Source organism: Scyliorhinus canicula, chromosome 2, assembly GCF_902713615.1.
Source record: "Scyliorhinus canicula chromosome 2, sScyCan1.1, whole genome shotgun sequence".
Classification (NCBI taxonomy): Eukaryota; Metazoa; Chordata; class Chondrichthyes; order Carcharhiniformes; family Scyliorhinidae; genus Scyliorhinus; species Scyliorhinus canicula.
In genome coordinates, this window is record NC_052147.1 from 148195216 (window position 1) to 148221671 (window position 26456).

General features: G+C 49.2%; 1 protein-coding gene across 2 annotated transcripts in view; it reads right to left on the reverse strand.

Annotated features, from left to right (window-relative positions):
* The window catches only part of LOC119959188 (thrombospondin-type laminin G domain and EAR repeat-containing protein-like), a 129573-nt gene that overhangs the window by 70898 nt on the left and 32219 nt on the right, over positions 1-26456 (reverse strand). For both annotated transcript variants that reach the window (XR_005459146.1, XM_038787589.1), the window contains exons 2-5: positions 22839-23059; positions 13496-13734; positions 8263-8353; positions 742-898 (exon numbers count right to left, since the gene is read on the reverse strand). Coding sequence is in view for 1 of the 2 variants with exons in the window: in XM_038787589.1 (XP_038643517.1) it covers positions 742-898; positions 8263-8353; positions 13496-13734; positions 22839-23059 (708 nt within the window). In the remaining variant the exon portion in view is untranslated. The remainder of the gene's footprint in view (positions 1-741; positions 899-8262; positions 8354-13495; positions 13735-22838; positions 23060-26456) is intronic.

A 26456-nucleotide genomic window follows, 5' to 3' on the forward strand; every position in this document is an offset into this window, starting at 1 on the left:
GTTTTTTAAAGTTTAAATTTAGAGTACCCAATTATTTTCTTTTCCAATTAAGGGGCAATTTAGCCTGGCCAATCCACCTAATCTGCACATCTTTGGGCTGTGGGGGTGAAACCCACCAGTCACAGGGAGAATGTGCAAATTCCACATGTACAGTGACCCAGGGCCAGGATTCGAATGTTCACTGACCCAGGGTCCTCAGCGCTGTAGGCAGAAGTGGTAACCACTGTGCCACGTGCCGCCCTCTTTCAGTTAACCTATGTTAACCTCAGACTTCTTCAGGCCTACTGAATTGTAACCAACACTCAACAACAGAGTGTGTGGACAGAGTCACTGATGCTCTTTTCCAATGTTGACCTCAGGAGTACAACCCTAAAAGGTGGCAACTGTATCTCAAACCACACGCAGTGAGAGTCAGCGAGCTGGATTTTCCAGCCCCCACTGCCCCCTCTGTGGATCGTCTGGTCTTGCCAAAGTCTACGGCATTTTGCATGGTTCGCCCATCCCATCACCGGGGAACCCGCCGTGGGTATGGTGGAGCAAGGTGGAGGGGGTGGAGGGAGCCGTCAGTGGAACTGGAAGATTCCGCGGCGGGCAGCACAGGAAAATTCCACCCATAGTCTTTAGGAGAGGAGAGAAAGCAAGTAAAAGAATTTTACACGGTATTACATTTTTAATAAAACCATACTCATCTCCCTCCTCAGACACGAGGAGGCCGAGATTGATCTCCTGCCTCTTTCTTACCATATGGATGTTTCACGACGTCAGTCTCAGATGGTTTTAGCGGGAGCTCAGTCAACAGCTTTGGGATCGAGAGTGCAGCTAATCTGGGTTTGGGATTTGGGCAGATTCTTCGAGTAGCGTCAGATCCCGGTAACAGCACCAGCTGTCTCAGTAACCCCTGCGGCACAACATACGGAGCAGTTTTAGATTCTTCATTTTGTCTGTCCCTTTGCCTTGTCCTGAGTTCTTCATCCTCCTCCCCCCCCCCCCCCCCCCTACACTGCAGTTTATCAGGTGCACAATGCACCTCTGGTCAAGGCCAAGTTCTCCCTTCCTCATTGACTTTCCCGAAACATTCATTTTTATGTTCTTTCTTGGGCTTTGAGTGTCGGTGGCTAGGCCAGCACATTTTGCCCAAACTTAATTACCCGTGGGAAGTTGGTGGTGAGCTGCCTGCTGAAGTGGTGCAAGTACATCCAAGGGGCATTGAGGGAGGAAATTCCAGGAGTTTGACCTAGTAACAGTGAAGGAATGGGGATACATTTCTACGTCAGGGTGGTGAGTAACTTGGAGGGAAACTTCCAGGTGGTGGTATTCCCATGTACCTGCTGCCCTTGTCCCAGATGGTAGTGGTCACAGGTTTGGAAGGTGGTGTTGAAGGAATCTTGCTGAGTTGCTGCAGTGCTTCTTGTAAATGGTACAACGGCAACTACTACTACTAATAATCTTTATTATTGTCACAAGTAGTCTAACATTAACACTGCAATGAAGTTACTGTGAAATTCCTCTAGTTGGCACACTCTGGCGCCTGTTCGGGTACACAGAGGGAGAATGCAGAATATCCAATTCACCTAACAAGCACGTCTTGTGCATCGGTGTGGAGGAAGTGAGTGTTTAACGTGTGAGCTGCTTTCTGCTGAATGGTGTCGAGTGGCTTGAGTGTTGGTGGAGCTGCACTCATCCAGGCAAGTGGAGACTATTGTGTCACACTCCTGCCTCGTGTCTTGTAGATTATGGACAGATTTTAAGGAGTCAGGGGGCACAATTTACCAGCCACATCCCGCCAGAATCGGGATGCGGCCAGTAGATCCCAGGAGAGGCCTTTTGCCAGATTCCCAATGATCATTATGCCCTGCGAGATGTCCCAATCTGCATCCCGCCCACAATGGCGCGTTTAAAAGCTTACTTAACTTTGCCGATACCAAATTGAACTGGTTCTCAAGATCTACCAGCCTCACAGAGGAGACACCAGCCAAGCGCTGTTTAGCGCTACTCCCCACAAATGAGGGCCAGGTGGAATGGCACTTGGGGGTTCTTCTAGGTGATCGGAAGCCCCTGCGTGGTTGAAATCCGGGGAGGATGGTACCCTGGCATTGCAGATGTCACCTTCGTACCTTGGCACGGCCAGCATGACCATGCCACCTGAGCACTCTGTCAGTGCCACCCAGGTGAATGACCCCTCTAATTCTTCCCAGAATGGACAATGTTTTTTTTTCTCATTAGACCCAGGAAATGGGTTAATGGCTGTAGAATACCTAGACTCTGTGCTGCTCTGACCTGCCTCCTGTTGTCATTTTCTTGAAGTCTCTAGCCACCCCAGGAGTATCAAGCAGTGTTGTTTAATGTTCGATGCTAACCAACTGTTACCAAGGGTTGAATGCTTCGTCATCTCAATCCTATTTAAAGAAGGGTTGGGGAAATTCCCTCCAAAAAAAGAGAAAACTGAGGCCTGGCCTAACAGAGATCTTTCAAATTATGAGGGGAAAGCTGTGAAGAAGATGTTTCCACTGATCAAAAGTCAAAACCCAGGGCCATAAGTAGAAGATTGCCAATAATTAGTAAGTAAAGTCGCCATAGTCCCAGATGACAATAGGCTGCTTTCACTTTTGAGGGGGAGAGTTGATTGGTGTTGATTTACCCGGAGGGTCACCACAGCTCTGGGGCGAAATTCTCCGACCCCCAGCAGGGTCGGAGAATCGCCTGGGGCCGCCGAAAATCCGCCCCCCGCCGTGGCAGATATTCTCCGCCACCCGGGAAGTGGCGGCGGCGGCGGAATCTCGCCACTCCGATCGGAGAGGCCCCTGCTGTGATTCTCCGGCCCGGATGGGCCGAAGTCCCGCCGCTGGGAGGCCTCTCCCGCCGCCGAGGTTTGAACCACCTCTGGAACGGCGGGATCAGCGGCGCGAGCAGGCCCCGGGGGGTGCCCCCACGGTGGCCTGGCCCGCGATCGGGACCCCCCGCTCAGACTCCGGGCCAGTGCCCTGGGTGCACTATTTCTCCTCCGCGGCCGCCACGGCCTTTGCCATGGTGGAAGCGGAAGAGAACCCCACATCGCGCATGCGCCGACCGGCGAAAGCCTTTCGGCCAGCTCCGCTGCCGGGGGCGCTGGTTTTTTGCGCCAGTCTTCTGGTGCCAACCGCTCCGGCGCGGGACTGGCCCCCAAAGGGAGAATTCCCCACCTTTGGGGAGGCCCGACCCCTGAGTGGTTGGCGCCACACCCCTACGCCGGGACCCTCCGTCACGGAGGGTAGGGGAGAATCCCGCCCCAGGAGAGGGGAAAGGTTGAGAAGACGGGGTCTTCATGACTAATCTCAGCCGGTACAGGCCATTAATTAACCCTTGTATGAATTCAAGAGAAATGTCCTTACTAGAAGCCATGATGTAGAGATGCCGGCGTTGGACTGGGGTTAGCACAGTAAGAAGTATTACAACACCAGGTTAAAGTCCAACAGGTTTGATTCAAACACGAGCTTTCGGAGCGCAGCTGAATGCTCCTTTGTGCTTGTGATTCACCTGAGGAAGGAGCAGTGCTCCGATAGCTTGTGTTTGAAACAAACCTGTTGGACTTTAACCTGGTGTAACACTTCTTACTGTGCTTACCAGAAGTGTGGTGGGAATGTGGAACTTGCTACCATATGGATTAGCTGGAGCAGACATCCTAGCTGTATTTAAGGTTGAACTAGGTAAGTACAGGAGGGAGAAAGGAGTGAAACAATATACTTATAGGGTAAGTAGGGTTGGAAGGGGCTTGTGTAAAGGAGCATAAATACAGGCATGGATCAGTTGTTTCATGACTGTAAGTTCTATGTTCACCTGTTTTTGCTTCAATCATCATGTGTGGGATTTAAAGAAGCAGACTGCCCACCCCAGCCTACCTGAATGTGCTCAAAGGAATGAAAATTGAGCAAGTTCTATAAAGGAGAATCTTCCAGATCATTAGTCGCGTGACAAAGATGAAGATTTGCCCCTTGAAGTGTTAACTACAGTTCACAGGAATGAGAAAACGTTGATATCTTTTCCAGCATAGTTACCATTGCAAGGACAGTACACAAACCAGCATTTAGTGTTTAATACTCCCAGTTCATCAGTAGTCCAACCCCCACAACCTTAAATATTCACCTCTTCCAACACAGTGCACCAGGGTTGTCAACTGTGTCCCCTCGATAAGACGCACTGCAAAAGCTCGCCAAGGTTCCTTCAACAGCACCTTCCAACCCAAAACCTCCACCACCTAGAAGGACAAGGGCAGCAGATACAAGAGGACACCACTGCCTGCAAATTCCTGTCCAAACACTCACCATTCTGACTTGGAAATATATTGCTGACCCTTCACTGTCGCTGGGTCAAAATCCTGGAAACTCCCTCCCTAATAACACAGTGGGTGTACCTACACCACATGGACTGCAGCAGTTCAAGAAGGCAACTCACCACCACCTTGTCAAGGGCAATTAGAGATGGGCAACAAATGCCGGCTGAGCCAGTGAGACCCCATATTCTGAAAATGTTTTTAAAAATCTGCTGCCAAACAGCAGACACAGATTGGCACCAACAAGTCTGGTATGATATTGGCAAGACTCCTGATTCTAGAAAATTCTTGAGTGCGCTGGCTTTACAGAAAGGAAGAAGCTTATTCAACTCCTGGGCTTTGCTGAAACATCCACAAAAAACTTCAGGTGAGGTTTTTCATTTGGGATTCTGGGTATCACAGAGAATTATGTTCACAGGGAGCATTTGTTTGGAAGATATGGTTTAATTTTAAAAGTATCCAGTTTTGTTTGTCAAAGCGACACGTTTCCTTTAGCACAGGAAGTGCGTGGGATCTCCTTCAACCCCCAGTTCTTTGAGAGCCAGATGCTGAAACAGGGCTGATGTGGGAACTGGCTTGGGTAGACTGGTATAGCAGAACATATCTTGTGAGGTCAGGATTAGGGTGACATGGTGGAACAGTGGTTGGCACTGCTGCCTCACCGCTCCAGGGTCCCGGGTTCAATTCCGGCCTCGGGTGACTGTGTGGAGTTTGCACGTTCTCCCCATGTCTGCGTGGGTTTCCTCCGGGTGCTCCGTTTTCCTCCCACAGTCCAAAGATGTGCAGGTTAGGTGGATTGGCCATACTAAATTGCCTTTAGTGTCCAAAAGGATAGGTGGGGTTACTGGGTTACGGGTAGGGTAGAGGCATGGGCTGAAGTAGGGTGCTTCTTCTAAGGGCTGGTGCAAGCTCGAATGGCTTCCTTCTGCACTGCAAATGCTATGATATCTATGAGGATTAGTGTTGTTGTTTCAGAGCTGAACGAATCAGATTCTGTGTCTGATACTGGACAGGACCTTCCCTTGCGGGGGGGGAGGGGGGGGGGGGCGGCAGGAAGCAAGAGTTGGGACTGTCTGGGAGTTCCGAGCCAAGGCCCAATGTGGGGGAACCCTCATTCTTGGGGATTTTCATGAAGGTTCTCCTTTAACTATCCAAGCTGTTCCAGTACAGCGACAACACTGGCATCTACCCGGCAATGTGGAAAATTGCCCAGGGCACCATTCGCGACTCCTCTGATAATGAAGCAAGGACTGGATAATATCTAGGCTGGGGCTGACACGTGGCAAATTACATTTGCGCCACACAAGTGTCAGGCAATGACTATCTCCTACAAGAGAGGATCTAACCATCATCCTTTGACATTCAATGGCATTACCAATGCTGAAACCCCCACAATCAACATCCTGGGGGTTACCATTGATCAGAAACTGAACTGGACTAGCCACATGGCCATCGGGGCAGGTCAAAGGCTGGGAATTCTATGGCGTGTAACTCACCTCCTGACCCCCCAAAGTCATTCCACCATCTACAAGGCACAAGTCAGGAGTGTAATGGAATGCTCACCACTTGCCTGGATGAGTGCAGCTCCAGTGACACTCAAGACACCATCCAGGACAAAGCAGACCCGCTTGACTGATACCCCTTCCACAAACATTCAAACCCTCCACCACCATCGAATAGTGGAGGCCGTGTGTACCATCTATAAGACGCATTGCAGAAACTCACCAATGTTCCTTCCACAGCACCTTCCAAACCCACGACCACTACCAGCTAGGACAAGAGCAGCAGATACCTGGGAACCCCTGGAGGTTCTCCTCCAAGTCACTCACCACCCTGACTTGGAAAAATACCCCATTCCTTCACTATTCCTGGGCAAAATCCTGGAACTCCCTCCCTAACAGCATGTGGGTCTACCTGCACCTCAAGGACAGTGGCGGTTCAAGAAGGCAATTCACTACCACCTTCTGAAGGGCAACTAGGGATGGGCAATAACTTCTGGCCAAACCAGTGATGCCAAATCACGTAAATGAATAGAAAATAAAAAACTGGGACAGAGGCAGGTTCCCTATCCAACTAAGGGTGGGGGGAAGCTCTCGAAGCTGAAACCTTTCAACTTGCACTTCAATATGGCGATGCCATCTCACTAACCTCTCTGTAACTTTGCAGAAAAAATGTTGCTTCCAGTCAGGCCACCATTTTGGCAGAGGAATGGGGGTGGTTGGAGTCTCTCTAGTGGACTGCTCTGTGGCTGCCTTTCCCCCAGGCAGGCAGGGCCTCTCGGCCTGGAGCGCCGGCCTGCCACCAGATAGCTGTCTCCAGGGAGTTAAACTGCCCTCTGCTGGTGCAGGAAAATGAAGGCCACCCTGAAAATTCAGCCCCATATGTTGGTACACAAAACAACAGTCAAACATAGAATCATAAAATCAGAGAATCCCTACAGTGCAGAAGGAGACCATTTGGCCCATCTGGTCTGCACCAGCCCTCTGACAGAGCATCCTACGTAGGCCTACTCCCCGCCCTATCCTCATAACCCCTACTGACATGCACATTTTTGAAAACAAAGGGACAATTTAGCATGACCAATCCACCTAACCTGCACATCTTTGGACATTAAGGGACAATTTAGCATGACAAATCCACCTAACCTGCACATCTTTGGACGTTAAGGGACAATTTAGCATGACCAATCCACCTAACCTGCACATCTTTGGACACAAAGGAACAATTTAACGTGACCAATCCACCGAACCTGCAAATCTTTGGACATTAAGGGACAATTTAGCGTGGCAATCCACCTAACCTGCACATCTTTGGACACAAAGGGACGGTTTAGCGTGACCAATCTACCTAACCCGCACATCTTTGGAGTGTGGGAGGAAACTGGAGCGCCCAGAGGAAATCCACGCAGAACATGCAAACTCCACACAGTCACCCAAAGTTGGCATTGAACCCATGTCCCTGACTCTGGGAGGCAGCAGTGTAATTTCTTGCCATGGTGTTACCTCAATAGCTCAAAACAAAAAACCTCGATAATCACAACTTTAAGCAATTTATGATCACGGTTAATAATATATCGAACACTTGGAAATCAGCAATTTTAAACAATGCACACAGATTGTGTAAAATTGTAGGCTGCGATTTTTGAGGCCTTGCCCAAGGCTGGGATCTTTCAGCCCTGCCAAAAGTCAATGGAATTTTGACTGGCTTAATGCATCCCCGCTGTGGCAGGTGTCCTGAATGATGGGGCCGGAAAATCCGGGCCCCTGTGTAGGAGGGATCTGCAGCATGGTAGCACAGTGGTGAGCACAGTTGCTTCACAGCACCAGGGTCCCAGGTTCGATTCCCAGCTTGGGTCACTGTCTGTGCGGAGTCTGCATGTTTTCCTGTGTGTGCGTGGGTTTCCTCCGGGTGCTCCGGTTTCCTCCAACAGTCCAAAGATGTGCAAGTTAGGTGGATTGGCCGTGCTAAATTTCCCTTAGTGTCCAAAAAGGTTAGGTGGGGTTACTGGGTTACGGGGGCAAGGCGGAGGTGTGGCCTTAAGTAGAGTGCTCCTTCCGAGAACTGGTGCAGACCCGATGGGCCAAATGGCCTCCTTCTGCACTGTAAATTCTATGATCTATTCTATGATCACTGTCCCTATCTGTTTGCTGGAATATGACTCTTTGAGAGGGGCCTGAAACCTATTAACCAGCTCACAGTCAGACTGAAAAATAGAAAGAGTTGGAAACATACACCAGTCAACATCTGTAAAAAATCAAGGCAATTTTTCTCCCCCAGTTGCAATCCTTGAATGGAGATGAAATTATACACTCAAAACACAGCTTTCTTCTCTTTTCTCTGCATCATCACGGTCTGTTTTTATTTGTGATTTCCAAAATTTCTCTTTTACTGGTTATTTTTCAGAAAGGTTTCGTTCACTTTGAGCTTGAAGTGTACATTTGCCCCCAGACACCTACTGTAAACAGTCCCTTCCGTCTCCTCCTGCTCCCGATGTGGAATTCTGATCTCGCAGTGTTTAAATGTTCAGGGAATGGGATGTCCAGAAACCTAAAGAAAATACATGTTCAATTTTAGACACAGGTAAAACTTTGTAATGTCTCAGAGGGAGAGAGAGAGAGAGGAGAGACAGGTAAATGTTCAACAAAGAGAGAGAGCAAAATGGAGCAACATTCCAGAGAGCGACTGTTTGCTCGGTTAGATCGCCGATTTGAAGCATGAACACACATTGAATTCAATTCGTACATGTTGCTTGAGAAAGATGTTTCGCCTCATTCAATTCAAGGTGCTGCATAGAGCCCACATGACTGTGACGAGGATGAGTAGGTTCTTTGGGGGTGAAGATAGGTGTGTCAGGTGCTCGGGGAGTCCAGCGAACCATGCCATATGTTCTGGGCATGCCCGGCACTGGAGGAGTTCTGGAAGGGAGTGGCGAGGACGGTGTCAAGGATGGTGGGATCCTGGGTCATGACTATGTTTGTTTATTTTATTTAAATTTGATTTATTTAATTTTAATTTATGGTTAAGTTTTCTTGTGGGGGGGGGGGGGGGGGGAGTGTGGTACATGTGATGTTACGGTTTGGGGGGATTTGTGGGTGTTATGGGGCAGTTAGTTGCATATTATTACTTGTTATCTTTTTATATTTTCTGTAAAAAATTCCAATAAAAATTATTACAAAAAAAAAGAGAAAGATGTTTCGAACCCATTTGCAACATCACTGAGGTTCTGCAGCTTTCTAACTCAGATAGTATCACGGTATTGCTCAGGCAATGTTGAATACAATGCCTAGGCCTCACCGTTAGAATAGATGACAGTCACCTGCCAACTGTACAGGGAGCTTGATGCTTGATGGTGCCAGTGGATCCGTTATTCAGACAAACTTAACATTTAAGAGGTGGACTTCTCTGGCCACGTCGGCCTGGTGACCGGAGAATCCCGCCCGAGGTCAGTGGAGTTCTCCATTGTACGCAGCTCGCCCGTGGCATTCTTGCGGCGGGCCGGCGGGAATCCAGCCCGAGGATTCATTGCAAGTGAGATGTTGGGCATGATTTAATGGGATGTTTCTCAACGCCTGCAGCACCAAGAACAAATCCGTTATCTCTTTACTTTTTTTTTTTAAAACAGTTTTTTTCTCCAACGTGGCCAATCCACCTACACTGCACATCTTTGGGTTGTGGGGTGAGACCAACGCAGACACGGGGAAAATGTACAAACTACACACGGGCAGTGACCAGGGCTGGGATTGAACCCTGGTCCTCGGTGCCGTGAGGCAGCAGTGCTAACCACTACACTACCGTGCCGCCCAAAAATCTGCTGTTTTATTCAGCCTCGGTCGGGAACGCCCTATGGAGGCCATACTTACCACCTTTCGAGCTCAGCTCATCAGTGCAGGAAGATGGCTCGTATCTCGGAGTGGCATCACCGCGGCCTCTGGACACCCCTCCCACACTGCCCCAGGTTACCTCTTAGGGAATCCTCGAGCACCGCCTGCCCCACCTCTTAAGGCCAAGGCACCCCAAGCATGATCCCTGGCTTGGGAAACCTGGGACCCAGGCATCTTGGCACTGCCAGCCTGGATGTACCCCAGCCTGATTGGCAGTGCCCTTGAAGGCCTGGCAATGCCACCCAGGCATCCTTGCATTACCAGGGTGGCACTGCCAGGGTGCCCAGGTACCAGCAGGCGTGCCAGGGCACTACTCTTCCCAGAGCCTGACCACCCGTGGCCTCCAATAGCCTGGGAGACGCCCCCAGATGCTGTTACGCCTGATCCACATTTGCGTGGAAATGGCTAAAGGCGCCATGGAGGTTTTCGCGGCAAGACTATTCATTCTCAGGTCTTGGAGAAACCAGTGGAGACATATTTAAATTAGTCTAATGGCTTACTTAAATATGTTAATCTGGACCTCGACCAGCGAGGGCAAGATCCAGGTCGTAATGCCTCACGAGATTGCGTTAGATCTCGCAAGGTGTTCCGAGCGTCGCAAATCTCGTGACGGGCCTCTCATGAAATTTAACGGTCTCATCGCATCACTGAGTTGGACGCAATGAGGCCATTAGATCGTGGCCATCATTTTATGTCAGCTTGATTTCAATGACTGGGAATCACAGAATCACAGAATTGTTACAGCTCAGAAGGAGGCCATTTGGCCCATTGTGCCTACACGTGCTCTCCAAACAAGCATCATGACTTAGTGCCATTCCTTTGCCTTTTCCCCATACTCCTGCACATTGTTTCTATTCAAATAATCATCTAATGCCCTCTTGAATGCCACAATTGAACCTGCCTCTCCCACACTTCCAGACAGCGCACTCCAGACCCAACCACTTACTGTGTGAAAAGGTTTTTTCTCACATCACATTTGCTTCTTTTACAAATCCCCTTAAACCAGTGCCCTCTCAGTCTCGATTTTGTATGAGCGGGAACAGATTTTCCCTGTCTACTCCATCTAGCCCCTTCATGATTTTGGATTTGGATTTGGATTTGTTTATTGTCACGTGTACCAAGGTATAGTGAAAAGCATTGTTCTGCTTACAGTCCAGACAAATCATTCCATACATGAAAAAAAACATAGGGCAAACATAAATACACAATGTAAATACATAGACACAGGCGTCGGGTGAAGCATACAGGAGAGCCATACTACTCAGGGGAGAAGATGTTTGAAGAGATCAGATCCATTCTTCTCTCCAAGGAAGGGGAGGTCGTGCCTCACTAATTTGATTGAGTATTTCGAGCAAGTGACAAAGATGATAGATGAGGGAAAGGCAGTAGATGTTGTATACAAGGACTTTAGTAAAGCTTTTGACGAGGTACCTCATGGTAGACTGGTACAAATGGTGAAGTCACATGGGATCAGAGGAGAGCTGGCAAGTTGGGTACAGAACTGGCGTGGGCACAGAATATAGAGGATGGCAGTAGAAGGGTGTTTTTCTGAATGGAAGACTGCAACTAGCCATGTTCCACGGGGATCAGTTCTGGGACCTTTTATATTCATGGTGTATATAAATGAGTTGGAAGAAAATGTAGCTGGTCTGATTAGCAGGCAACACAAAAATTGGTGGAGTTGCGGATAGTGAAGAGGATTGTCAGAGGATACAGCAGGATATAAACTGTTTGGAGTCTTGGGCGGAGAAATGGCAGATGGAATTTAATCCAGACAAGTGTGAGGAAATGCACTTTGGAAGATCCAAGGCATGTAGGAATTACACAATAAATGGTAGAACTCTTGTGAGTACTGACAGGCAGAGAGATCTGGGCATGTATGTCCACCGATCACTCAGTCGCCGGAATGTGGAGACTAGGGGCTTTTCACAGTAACATCATTGAAGCCTACTTGTGACAATAAGCTATTATTATCATTATTAATAAGTGGCAACGAATGTGGATAAGGTGGTCAAGAAGGCAGACAGCATGCTGGCCTTCATCGGTTGGGGCATTGAATCTAAAATTGGCAAGTTATGTTGCAGCTGTACAGGAACTTAGTTAGGCCTCATGTGGAATATTGTGTACAATTCTGGTCACCGAACTATCGGAAGGATGTGGATGATTTGGAGAGGGTACAGAAGCGGTTTACTGGGATCTATCCTGATATGGAGGGCATTAGCTATGAGGAGAGGTTATATAAACTCGGTCTGTTCTCACTGCAACGACGGACGTTGAAAGGCGACCTGATAGAGGTCTACAAGATTATGAGTAGCATGGACAGAGTGGATAGTCAAATGCTCTTTCCTAGGATAGGAAAGTCAAGTACTCGAGGACATAGGTTTAAAGTTCCTGGGGAAAAGGTTAGAACAGAAGTGCGAGGCAAGTTTTTTTGCGTAGAGGGTTGTAAATATATGGAACAATAGCGGCACTTAAGTTGCATCGAGACAAATATATGAATCGGTTGGGAATGGAAGATACGGCTCCATAAATGCATACAGTTTTAGTTTAGGCAAGTACCATGGTTGGCGCAGGCTTGGAGGGCCAAAGAGCCTGTTCCTTGCTTTATTGTTCTTTGTTCTTTGAAGTGTCTAAACATGACTGAAGCACTTGGCACCCAAATCTCCACACTGAAGCAAGGAGATCTGAAGAACGACACCTTCAGTTGCCACAGAAAAGCAGCATTGACATGGAATCATGACCCATGATGCTCCTACTGCAACCAACAATGCCTTGTTCAAACAAAACAATATTCCCACCTGAAGACTCACAACAGATGAGCAGTAGATCTGAATAATGTTCTATAAGCAAGCGAATAGGGGCCTAATGTGCAACATGTCCTCATATAATAAAGCACAGAGCTGCTTGCAGAAAAATACTTTTCACTGTACCTCGGTACACATGACAATAAACAAATCCAATCCAATCCAATCCAGAAGGAGGTTTCTGGGTCCACTGTGCCAGACCTTTGAAAGAACTATCCATTCATTTCCTCTACCATGCTCCTTTCCTATAGCCCTGAACTGCTTTCCCCAATTTAAGCATTTGTCCAATCCCCTTCTGAAAACTATGATTGAATCTGCTTTCAAACTGTGCATCCTAAAGCCCAACAATTTGCCATGGAAAGAAATAGCTCACTTCCTATCCAGTTTGTTTGCCAATTGTCTTAAATCTGTGTCCTCTAGTTATCAATCCACCTGCCAATTCCTCCTTACGCCCTCTATCAAAACCTTTCATGGTTTTAAATAAACCTGCCCTTATCCTTCTCTGCTTTAAGGGGAATGATCCCAGCTTCTTTAGTTTAATTAACTTAACTAATAGAATTCCTACAGTGTAGATGGAGGCCATTTGGCCCATCGAGCCTGCAAGGACCGTCTAAAAGAGCACTCTATCTAGACCCACTTCCCCACCCTATCCCGTAACCCCATCTAACCTGCATATCTTTGGACATTAAGGGCCAATTTATCATGGCCAATCAACCTAATCTGTACACCTTTGGACCGTGGGAGGAAACTGGATCACCCGGAGGAAACCCAGGCAGACACAGGGAGAAAGTGCAAACTCCAGTCACCCAAGGCCCAATTGATGCCCGATCCCTGGTGCTGTGAAGTAGCAGTGCTAACCATTGTGCCCAATCCTTAAAAAGAAATTGACCCTGATTCTTCCACTTGGCAGGAGATTGACGGAAGTCCCGATGATCCCTTATGCCAGGCCGGACCACTCACTCTACTGCGCAAGGCGGGGAGGGGAGGGCTTCAGAATTACTCACATGTCTATAGGGGGGCAGCAGTCCACGGTCAGAGATACAATGTCGGTTGTCACAGCCAGCACCAAGGTGTGCCAGTGTCGATCGGCTAGGTAGAGATCACGGAAGGTGACCCGCTTCCTGTGGCTGTAGGGGTGTTCACCAGGGGAAAACTCAAAGTGGAGCTTGTCGGACGAGACTCTCAGCCCCAGCAGCAGGTGGTTTGAGTTTTCTTGCAGCAAAGTGAAGATGTACTCGTTTTTCTGCAAAGCAAAAGGAATTAACTTGATGAGAAGGGAAAATTCCCAATGAAGCCTTTACTGATAGATCAATCCAATCGACCTAATGGCCTTCCCACCACTGTGCCACCTGTGGCTCAGAGATCAGCACTCTCGCTCTGAGTTTGAAGCTCACGGGGTCAAGTCCCACTCCAAAGTGCATTGAGGTCACAGAGCATTCAGCCCAAAGAATCCATCCTTGCATATATGCTCCACATGAGCTTTCCATACCTTATTCATCTAATCTCAACATATTTCTCTATTCCTTTTACCCTTGTGTTTGACTCAATTCCCTGTTATAGGGACATGCACATTCTCACCACTCTCTGAGAGAAGGAGTTTATCTTGAATTCCCTGTCGGGGGTTTTAGTGACTATCGTATATTTATGGGGTCTTGTGGTACAGTAGGCAGCTTCCCTACTGCTGAGCCAACAGATCTGGTTCGAGTCCCACCCCAGGACTTGATGGCCAAGGAAGGTGTATTTATAATGCAGTCAAGCAGGTTGAGTGTCAACCTACAAATCCTTCCAAACACACCAATGGCTGACAGTAAGAGTGGGAGACAATCCTATTCAACCCTGCTTGATGTGGGGAGGCGCCCCTCAAGCTATAAGCTCCTGTGACAGGCTAGCGACGTGTTCCAGGAATTACGAGTTATGGAGACAAACAAATGTCTGCCCAGACCCACTAGGTGTTGATTTTCACAGTATCCTCATTGCAGTGTTAATGTAAGCCTACTTGTGACAATAAAGATTATTATTGTTAAGAGAATTGTAATCTTATATTTATGACCCCTAGTTTTGTGCTCCTGCACAAGCAGAGGCATCTGCTTTACAGAAGGGGATTTTAATTTTCCTAACATAGACTGTGACTGCCATAGTGTTCAGGGTTTAGATGGGGTGGAATTTGTTAAGTGTGTTCAGGAAAGTTTCCTCTGGCAGTATGTGGAGGGTCCTACTCAGGAAAGGGAAAAACATGACCTACTCTTGGGATATAGGGCAGGGCAAGTGACTGAGGTGAGGGTGGGGGTTCATTTTGGGACCAGTGACCATAGTTCTATTAATGTTTAAATCGCTATGTTTTGATTGTCATGGACCAGTTTGGGCCGAAGGGCCTGTCCCCGTGCCGTAAATTCTATGATCTACACTATCAAACGAGGAGGTCACGTGGCTCGCTAGATGGCGCCCTGGCCTCTCAGCTCCTGGTTCAAATCCCACTCCAGCATGTGTTGACCATCGGAGGAGCATTCAAGATGCAGTTCAACTGTTTGATAATCAGCTTGCTAGTCTGTCCCGCTCTTTGAGAAAAGACGGATGGATGAGGTTAGATGGAGGATGATTTGGGAGGGGGGTGGGGGTGGTTCAATGCAGTGCCCCTGAGGAATGCCGAACCTTCCCTCTTTTCCCTGCCCCCACACCTGGGGTAAACGCAGAACCTAAACCGCACTGTAAATCTGTGCCAGTGCACAGGGGGATCAAATAGCTCTGGAACAAAGGGCAGGATGGAGGAGAAAGGGGGAGGGAGGAGAAAGGGGGAGGGAGGAGAAAGGGGGAGGGAGGAGAAAGGGGGAGGGGAGGAGAAAGGGGGAGGGGAGGAGAAAGGGGGAGGGGAGGAGAAAGGGGGAGGGGAGGAGAAAGGGGGAGGGGAGGAGAAAGGGGGAGGGGAGGAGAAAGGGAGAGGGGAGGAGAAAGGGGGAGGGGAGGAGAAAGGGGGAGGGGAGGAGAAAGGGGGAGGGGAGGAGAAAGGGGGAGGGGAGGAGAAAGGGGGAGGGGAGGAGAAAGGGGGAGAAAGAGGCCCAGGGGGTGGGGAGGCAGAATTAATCCAAATTCCTGCTTATTTCCTCAGACTCTTCAAAAGGTTGTTTCTCCCCAGGATTAGAAAAGGTGCCTTGATAATTCACAGCGCAGAACCCTTTCTGCGTTGTGAATTATAAAGGCAGAACCCAGAAACTTTGCCAAAAGTTTTTCCCTCTCTCACCGCGTGTTTTTCCTGTTGTTGTGAAACTGACCTGAAATCGCAGAGGATGAAGCTGAAATAGACAAATCCAGACACATCTCCCACCCCGGGATCCCAGCATTTCCCTCTGCATTCTAACCAGGCAATATTCCTGGGTTTAGGCAGATTGCAATATACTCACCAAAGCCCTGCTCTCAGCCAGAGGATGGACGGACGGGACTCCCTCTCTCTGTCTCTCTCTCTGTCTCTCTCTCTCTGTCTGTCCCCACAATCTCCCTCCCTCTCTCTCTCTCTCAAACAAAGACAAGGCAGCTTGGAGGAAGGGGAGCCTTGAGGAAGATCTGCTGATGCCCCCATCCAATGGATGCCCGGGGTCAACGCACCGTCGCGCCCCCCCCCTCTGCATGCCGCTGCCCCCTACCCCAACCCCCTACCCCCCCACCCCCTACCCCACCCAACCCTACCCCCCACCCCCCACACCCCTACCCCACCCCCACCACACCCCACCCCCCCACCCCTACACCTCCACCCACCCCTACCCCACCCCCAACACCCCTACCCCCCCCACCCCCTCCCACCACCACCCCACAAACGCAGGTACTCTCTCCCCCCCCCACCACCACCCCACAAACGCCGGTACTCTCTCCCCCCCACCACCCCACAAACGCCGGTACTCTCTTCCCCCCACAAACGCCGGTACTCTCTCCCCCCCCCCCCACCACCCCACAAACGCCGGTACTCTCTTCCCCCCCCCCCCCCCCCCACCACCCCACAAACGCCGGTACTCTCTTCCCCCCCCCCACCACCCACAAACGCCGGTACTCTCTCCCCCCCCCACCACCCCCACAAACGCCGGTACTCTCTCCCCCCCCCACCACCCCACAAACGCCGGTACTCTCTCCCCCCCCCACCACCCCACAAACGCCGGTACTCTCTCCCCCCCCCACCACCCCACAAACGCCGGTACTCTCTTCCCCCCACCACCCCACAAACGCCGGTACCTCTCTCCCCCCCCCCCCCACCACCCCACAAACGCCGGTACTCTCTTCCCCCCACCACCCCACAAACGCCGGTACTCTCCCCCCCCCCCCCCACCACCCCACAAACGCCGGTACTCTCTCCCCCCCCCCACCACCCACAAACGCCGGTACTCTCTCCCCCCCCCCACCACCCCACAAACGCCGGTACTCTCTCCCCCCCCCCCCACCACCCCACAAACGCCGGTACTCTCTCCCCCCCCCCCACCACCCCACAAACGCCGGTACTCTCTTCCCCCCACCACCCCACAAACGCCGGTACTCTCTTCCCCCCACCACCCCACAAACGCCGGTACTCTCTCCCCCCCCCCACCACCCCACAAACGCCGGTACTCTCTTCCCCCCACCACCCCACAAACGCCGGTACTCTCTTCCCCCCACCACCCCACAAACGCCGGTACTCTCTTCCCCCCACCACCCCACAAACGCCGGTACTCTCCCCCCCCCCCCACCACCCCACAAACGCCGGTACTTTCCTCCCCCCCCAACACAAACGCCGGTACTCTCTTCCCCCCCAAACGCCGGGCGACGTTGATGATGTCGCCCGACGCGCCACTTCCGCAGCGCGTGAAAATGACGCGTATCGCGTCAGTCCGCTGCTGGCCCTTTCGGGAACGGAGATTAACGGCTTAAAAGAAGGCCCCGACGCCGGAGTCATCCGCACCGCTTTTGCCCGCCGGAAATGGGCGTCATGCAGGTCTTCGGAGAATTTCGCCCACTGTATTTGAACTCTGACCTCTCCTCACACACTGTATTTGAACTCTCTGACCTTTCCTCACACACACTGTATTTGAACTCTCTGACCTTTCCTCACACACACTGTATTTGAACTCTCTGACCTTTCCTCACACACACTGTATTTGAACTCTCTGACCTTTCCTCACACACACTGTATTTGAACTCTCGGACCTCTCCTCTCACAGACAGTAGTTGAACACTCTGACCGCTCCTCTCATACTGTATTTTACATCTCTGACCTCTCCTTGCTCACACTGTATTTGAACTATCTGACCTCTCCTCTCTCTCCCTGTATTTGAACTCTGACCACTCTACTTACACACACTGTATTTGAACTCTCGGACCTCTCCTCCCTCTCACACTGTATTTGAGCTCTCGGACCTCTCCTTGCTCACACTGTATTTGAACTGTCTGACCTCTCCTCGCTCACACTGTATTTGAACTGTCTGACCTCTCCTCTCTCTCCCTGTATTTGAACTCTCTGACCTCCCTTCTCACACATACTGGGCGCGATTCTCCGCAAATGCGGAGAGTCGTAAAGGCTGCCGTGAAACCGGCCGTGTTTCACGGCAGCCTCCGCGCCCCCTCCCGGGACCCGATTCACCCCCCCGGTCGGGGCTAGCATCACGGCCCCGGGAAGTACGGCAGCGCGGGCTTAGCGAACGTTCGCTAAGCCCGGCTGCCAAGACTCACGGCGGCTGACGCGCACGATGACGTCATCGCGCATATGCGTCAAACCCACGCATGCGCGGGCCGTCATGCCCCTCAGCCGCCCCGCGGACAGATCCTGCGGGGCAGCGGAGGGACAAAGAGTGCGCAGGAATCGGACCCGCTGCCCGCGATCGGTGCCCACCGATCGTGGGCCCATGCCACCCTTGGCACGGCCGTGGTGCGGCCGTGCCAATCGGTGGCATGGTTGTGCAGAATGGTAATTTGCAGCCGTTTTCACGAATTGTGATAGCAGGTGTGTTTAAATTTGTGAAAACGGCTGTAAAGGCCTGGGAAATCGGCCCATCGGATAGGGAAGAATCGCTGCTCGCCGTAAATAATTCTCTGACCTCTCCTCTCCTCACACATTGTATTTAAACTCTCTGACCTCTCCTCACACACACTGTATTTGAACTCTCGGTCCTCTCCTCTCTCTCACACTGTATTTGAACTCTCGGACCTCTCCTCTCCTCACACGCTGTATTTAAACTCTCTGACCTCTCCTCACACACACTGTATTTGAACTCTCGGTCCTCTCCTCTCTCTCACACTGTATTTGAACTCTCGGACCTCTCCTCTCCTCACACGCTGTATTTAAACTCTCTGACCTCTCCTCACACACACTGTATTTGAACTCTCGGACCTCTCCTCTCTCACACACTGTATTTGAACTCTCGGACCTCTCCTCTCTCACACACTGTATTTAAACTCTCTGACCTCTCCTCACACACACTGTATTTGAACTCTCGGTCCTCTCCTCTCTCACACACTGTATTTGAACTCTCGGACCTCTCCTCTCCTCACACACTGTATTTAAACTCTCTGACCTCTCCTCACACACACTGTATTTGAACTCTCGGACCTCTCCTCTCTCACACACTGTATTTGAACTCTCGGACCTCTCTTCGCACACACTGTATTTGAACTCTCTGACTTCTCCTCTCTCCCTGTATTTGAACTCACTGACCTCTCCTCTCAAACACTGTATTTGAACACTCTGACCTCTCCCCTCACTGTATTTGAACTCTCTAACCTCTCCCCTCACTGTATTTGAACTCTCTGACCTCTCCCCTCACGCTGTATTTGAACTCTCTGACCTCTCCTCTCTCACACACTATATTTGAACTCTCTGACCTCTCCTCTCTCACACACTGTATTTGAACTCTCGGACCTCTCCCCTCACACTGTATTTGAACTCTCCGACCTCTCCCCTCACGCTGTATTTGAACTCTCTGACCTCTCCTCTCTCACACACTGTATTTGAACTCTCGGACCTCTCCTCTCTCACACACTATATTTGAACTCTCTGACCTCTCCTCTCTCACACACTGTATTTGAACTCTCGGACCTCTCCCCTCACACTGTATTTGAACTCTCCGACCTCTCCCCTCACGCTGTATTTGAACTCTCTGACCTCTCCTCTCTCACACACTGTATTTGAACTCTCGGACCTCTCCCCTCACACTGTATTTGAACTCTCCGACCTCTCCCCTCACGCTGTATTTGAACTCTCTGACCTCTCCTCTCTCACACACTGTATTTGAACTCTCGGACCTCTCCCCTTACACTGTATTTGAACTCTCGGACCTCTCCCCTCACACTGTATTTGAACTCTCTGACCTCTCCCCTCTCACTGTATTTGAACTCTCTGACCTCTCCCCTCACACTGTATTTGATCTCTCTGACCTCTCCCCTCACACTGTATTTGAACTCTCGGACCTCTCCTCTCTCACACTGTATTTTACCTCTTGGACCACTCTGAGCTATAGGATCCCGACCCTATCTTATCCACTAACTGCACTGAAAAGCTGTCTCCATCTCACATTTGGTTCTCCTCCAAATCACTTTCAGTTCATATCACCTTGATTTTACCCTTCTGTCAATGGGAACGCTTCCTCCCTATCAACTCTGTCCACACTCATGATTTTGTTTCTAATCTCTCAATCTTCTGTTCTCCTGGGAAAGCAGTCCCAGCCTATGCTGGTAGGGGAAGTCTCATCTATGGAACCATTCTTGGAAATCTTTTATGCATCCATTCACATCCCTCCTATAGTTGGAGCACAGAATTTGACACTATGTACGGCATAGTTGCACAGTGGTTAGCACTGCTTCCTCACAGCACCAGGGATCCGGGTTAAATTCTGGCCTTGGGTGACTGTGTGGAGTTTGCACTTTCTCCCCGTGTTTGTGTGAGTTTCCTCCCGGTGTTCTGGTTTCCTCCCACAGTCCAAAGATGTGCAGGTTAGGTGTACTGACCATGCTAAATTGCCCCTAAATGTCCAAAGATGTGTAGGTTGGGTGAGGTTAAAGGGTTAGGGTGGAGGGACAGGGCCCAGATAGGGTTATCTTTCAGTGCGTCGGTGCAGACTTGATGGGCCAAATGGCTTTGTTCTTTGCTGTCAGAATTCTATGGTTCAAATACTCCAATTGAGGCCAAATCAATGCTTTATAAACATCCACCATAGCTTCCTTTTGTTTACCTCTATTTATAAAGCTTAGCATCCCAAATTCCTTGTTGAGTACTTTCCCAACCTGCCCTTTCACCTTCTCTATCCTGCACACATACCCCAGGTCCCACTACTCCTGCATGACTTTAAAAATAAGATCCTTTCCTTTTTCCTACTGTGACAAAATGCAAAGAATCTGTCAGTATCCTCCTCACATTTCTCAACGCATCCAGGTTTTGTGGCATCTACTAATTTGTAAATTGTGCAATTTAGGTCTGTTGGAGGCCTTGTGGTGCACTCCATGCCTCTGAGCCAGAAGCTCTGGGTTCAAGTGCCACCCCAGGGCTTGATGGTCAAGGAAGGCGCGTTAATAACACAGCCAGTAGATTGAATATCATCCTTCCGACACACAGTGATGGCTGGCAGTAAGAATGGGGGCGATTATTGGTCAGCCATGCTTGATCTGAAGTGGCGCCCCCTCAAGATATAAGCCTCTGGCGACAGACTAGCGTCCTGTTCCAGATAAAAATATTGCTGTGGGAACAGATGAAAGCCCGTCTTTTGCATCACTCGGTGGGGGAAGAGAAGCAACAAACACCAACACCCAAAGTCTAGGTTGTTAATCTTGATCAAGAAAAGCAGTGGTCCAAACACCAACCCCAGTACCCACCTATCTCCAGTCCCAACATCTCGGTTTGTGTGATCGTGCTCTGTGAAAATTGGGTGCTCCCTTTCCTACATTACACCAGTGACCCCACCTCTTTGGGACTTCCCAATGTCATGAAAGATGCTTTGGAAATGCAAGTCTATCTTTCGCTATTAGCTCTCCAAACAGAAGTCTCAATTTGCGAAGGATTCATTCACACCGGCCATTCTGAAGGTCTTCAGAATTCAGTGAGCTTTTGGATGAGCAAGTTCCACTCTATGAAGGTCAGTTAACTCCTTCTTCCCATCAGATTGCCATACAGTATTTGAAATAGGATTTGAATCAATTCAGTGACAAAAAATGACTCCAAGTCGGATCTGGAACCTGGTACAGGTTCTGCTGCTTTTCTTGTTCTAGATCGGTGCTCACAGGGTGAGGCCACCTGAGGCGAGAGTCAGAACCATAAGTGCACATGGAAATGGGGTGTTTAGGAGGACGAGTCAGTGGCTGCTCACTGAGGAACCCAAAGACATCCACCCCCCCCTCCCACCCCCACCCCTCCCCGGCCCACATCCCCCTTCCTGACCCCCAGGCTCTCGGAGCTTGACGCTCAATCATTTTGCGGCACCATGGCACAGTGGTTAGCAGTGCTGCCTCACAGTGCCATGGACTCGGTTTCGATTCCGACCTTAGGTAACTGTCTGTGTGGAGTTTGCACTTTCAACCCGTGTCTGCGTGGGTTTCTTCCCACAGTCCAAAGATGTACAGGTCAGGTGGATTGGCCATGCTAAATTGCCCCTTAGTGTGCTACAGTTAGGTGGGGTTACGGGTTAATGGGTGGAGGTGTGGGTCTAGGTAGGGATCTCTTTCTAAGCGTCGGACTAGACTTGATGGGCCGAATGTCCTCCTTCTGCACAGTAGGGATTCTATGATTTGATTCTATGATTCGATTTTTCAAATGTTTTTTAAAACTGCAGCTCCAATTGCCACTGGCCACAACGTGAGGAAGCTACTGTGAACAAGAATGAAAGAGTTTCATTTCTATAGCAGCTTAGGACACCAAAATCACTTTGCAGACAATTAGGTGTTTCCAAATGTAGTCACTGTCGTAAAACAGCAGCCAAACTGTGCACGGCAAGCTCCCACTAACAGCAATGAGATAATTAACCGATGATCAGTTTAAAAGCGTTGGACAGTGGAGAAATATTGGCCAGAAAACCAGGAAGACTCCAATTCTTCATCAAAATAGTGCCTTGGGATCATTTACATTCTGAAAGCGTAGATGCAGCAATGGTTTAACATCTTAGACAGCACTGCTAACAGTGCAGCTCTCTCATTCCACGAACTGGGACTCGAACATGTGACCCTCCAAATCAGAGGCATGGTTGCAATCACGGAGGTGAGAAATGATATTGAACCAAAGTAAATCTCCTTAATATCATCATTGCTGCATCCTTAAACAATGCTCATTACCAACTCTCTCAGTAAAAGATGAACAAAGCCACGGAGGTGTGACACCAATCATACCCGATTGGTTATGTTGAGTTCTCACAGTACCTTTGATGGCAGGTAGTTCACTTTCAATGTGAAAATAATGGAGAATTCAGCCGGGAAGTAGTTACACATTTTGAAGATGAGCGAGGCTGGGAAACAGGCAGCTTTCAGATCCTGACTCATTCGCAATCCACGGACTCCACGTTCCTGGACAACCCTGATGGCATTCACCAATTTCCGAGAGGCTTCAATAATTTCGGATAGGAGATCCTGCGGCCTCAAATCTAAAAATAAGTATGAGTGTTCAAAACAAAAATTAGAGCACATTAACAACTATACACTACCATCACATACATACATTACTGTCAATCACATCGACAACTATAATTACTGCCAATCACATGAAATGAAATGAAAATCGCTTATTGTCAGGAGTAGGCTTCAATGAAGTTACTGTGAAAAGCCCCTAGCCGCCACATTCCAGCGCCTGTTTGGGGAGGCTGATACGGGAATTGAACCTACTGCTGGCCTGCCATGGTCTGCTTTAAAAGCCAGCTATTTAGCCCACTGTGCTAAACCAGCCACTGGTACATGGACAACTATATACTACTATCAATCACATCGACAACTATACACACCTGTCGCTCACATCGTCAACTATTTTTTTTCAATAAATTTAGAGTACCCAATTCATTTATTCCAATTAAGGGGCAATTCAGCATGGAAAATCAACCTAACCTAAACATCTTCTGGGTTTTAGGGGTGAAACCCACACAAACATGGGGAGAATGTGCAAACTCCATAAGGGCAGTGACCCAGTGCCGAGATTGAACCATGGACCTCGGTGCAGTGAGGCAGCAGTGCTAACCACTGTGCCACCGTGCTGCCCATACATCGCCAACTATAGACTACTGTCACTCACATCATCAACTATACACTACAGTCACAGTCACAGGGGGTTTAAACTAAATTGTCAGGGGGATGGGAAAACGAGCTGTAGTCCAGAAGCCAGTGTTGAGAGTAGTGAGGTACTGAGGAGGGTATCAAGGTCGCAGGAGTGTACCGACAGACAGAAAGGTGGGTTGAAGTGTGTCTACTTCAATGCAAGGAGCATCCGGAATAAGGTAGGTGAACTTGGAGTGTGGATTGGTACTTGGGACTACGATGTTGTGGCGATTACGGACACATGGTTAGAACAGGGACAGGAATGGTTGTTGGAAGTTCCGGGGTATAGATGTTTCAGTAAGAGTGGGGAAGGTGGTAAAAGAGGTGGAGGAGTAGCATTGTTAATCAAGGATAGTTTAACGGCTGCAGAAAGGCAGTTCGAAGGGGATCTGCCTACTGAGGTAATATGGGCCGAAATAGGAAAGGAGCGGTCACATTGTTAGGAGTTTTCTATAGGCCCCCAAATAGTAATAGAGATGTGGAGGAAGAAATTGCAAAACAGATTACGGATAGGTGTGGATGTCTCAGGGTAGTTGTCATGGGTGACTTTAACTTTCCAAATATTGATTGGAACCTCTATAGGTCGAATAGTTCTGATGGGGCAGTTTTTGTACAGTGTGTGCAGGAGGGTTTCCTGACACAATATGTGGATAGGCCGACAAGAGGGGTGGGGGCACATTGGATTTGGTACTGGGTAATGAACCGGTCCAAGTGTTAGATTTGTTTGCGGGAGAGCACTTTGGAGATAGTGACCACAATTCGGCGTCTTTCACTATTACAATGGAGAGGGATAGGGCCATTTGGCAGGGCAAGGTTTATAATTGGGGGAGGGGTAATTATGATACGATTAGACAAGAATTAGGGCGCATAAGATGGGAACAGAAACTGTCAGGGAAAGGCACAAATGAAAAGTGGAGCTTGTTCAAAGAACAAATACTGCGTGTCCTTGATAGGTATGACCCTGTCAGACAGGGAGGAAATGGCCGTGTGAGGGAACCATGGTTCACAAAAGAGGTTGAATGTCTTGCCAAGAGGAAAAAGGAAGAGTATGTAAGGATGAGAAAACAAGGTTCAGTTGGGTCGCTTGAGGGTTACAAGGTAATAAGGAATGAGCTAAAAAAAAGGGCTTAGGAGAGCTAGGAGGGCGCATGAGAAGTCCTTGGTGGGTCGGATCAAGGAAAACCCCAAGGCTTTTTACTCTTATGTGAGAAATAAAAGAATGACCAGGGTGAGGTTAGGGCTGGTCAAGGACAGTAGTGGGAACTTGTGCATGGAGTCAGAAGAAATAGGAGAGGCGTTGAATGAATACTTTTCTTCAGTGTTCACCAAGGAGAGGGGCCATGCTTTTGAGGATGAGAGTGTGATACAGGTGGGTAGGCTGGAGGAGGTAGATGTTCTGAGGAAGGATTTATTAGCAATTTTGAAAAACCTGAGGGTCGGCAAGTCCCCTGGACCAGATGGGATATATCCAAGGATTCTTTGGGAGGCAAGGGATGAGATTGCAGAGCCTTTGGCTTTGATCTTTGGGTCCTCACTGTCCACAGGATAGTGCCAGAGGACTGGAGAGTGGCGAATGTTGTTCCTCTGTTCAAGAAAGGGAATACGAATGACCCTGGTAATTATAGGCCAGTTAGTCTTACTTCAGTGGTCGGTAAGTTAATGAAAAAGGTCCTGAAGGATAGGATTTATGACCATTTGGAAAGATGCAGCTTAATCCGGGATCGTCAACACGGATTTGTGAATGGTAAGTCTTGCCTCACAAATTTGATTGAATTCTTTCAGGAGGTAACTAAGTGTGTAGCTGAAGGTAGAGCAGTTGATGTCGTATACATGGATTTTAGTAAGGCTTTGATAAGGTTCCCCATGGCCGGCTCATGGAGAAAGTAAGGAGGTGTGGGACAGAGGGAAATTTGGTCAATTGGATAAGTAACTGGCTATCACATAGAAGTTAGAGGGTGGTGGTGGATGGAAAATTTTCAGACTGGAGACCAGTTACCAGCGGTATACCACAGGGATCAGTGCTGGGTCCTCTGCTCTTTGTGATTTTTATCAATGACTTGGAGGAGGGGGCTGAAGGGTGGGTCAGTAAATTTGCTGATGGCACCAAAATTGGTGGAGTAGTGGATGAGGTGGAGTGCTGTTGTAGGCTGCAAAGAGACATTGATAGCATGCAGAGCTGGGCTGAAAAATTGCAGATGGAGTTTAACCCTGATAAGTGCGAGGCGATTCAATTTGGTAGAAATTTTTTTAATGCAGATTACAGGGTCAACGGCAGGATTCTGAGGAATGTGGAGGAACAGAGAGATCTTGGGGTTCATGTCCACAGATCTCTGAAGGTTGCCACTCAAGTGGATAGAGCCGTGAAGAAGGCTTATAGTGTGTTAGCGTTTATTAACAGGGGGCTTGAGTTTAAGAGCCGCGGGGTTATGCTGCAACTATACATGACCCCGGTGAGACCACATTTGGATTATTGTGTGCAGTTCTGGTCACCTCACTATAGGAAGGATTTGGAAGCATTGGAAAGGGTGCAAAGGAGATTTACCAGGATGCTGCCTGGTTTGCAGGATAGGTCTTATGAGGAAAGGTTGAGGGAGCTAGGGCTTTTCTCTTTGGAGCGGAGGAGGATGAGAGGTGACTTAATAGAGGTTTATAAGATGATGAGGGGGATAGATAGAGTGGATGTTCAGAGACTATTTCCTGGAGTGGATGTAGCTGTTACAAGGGGGCATAACGATA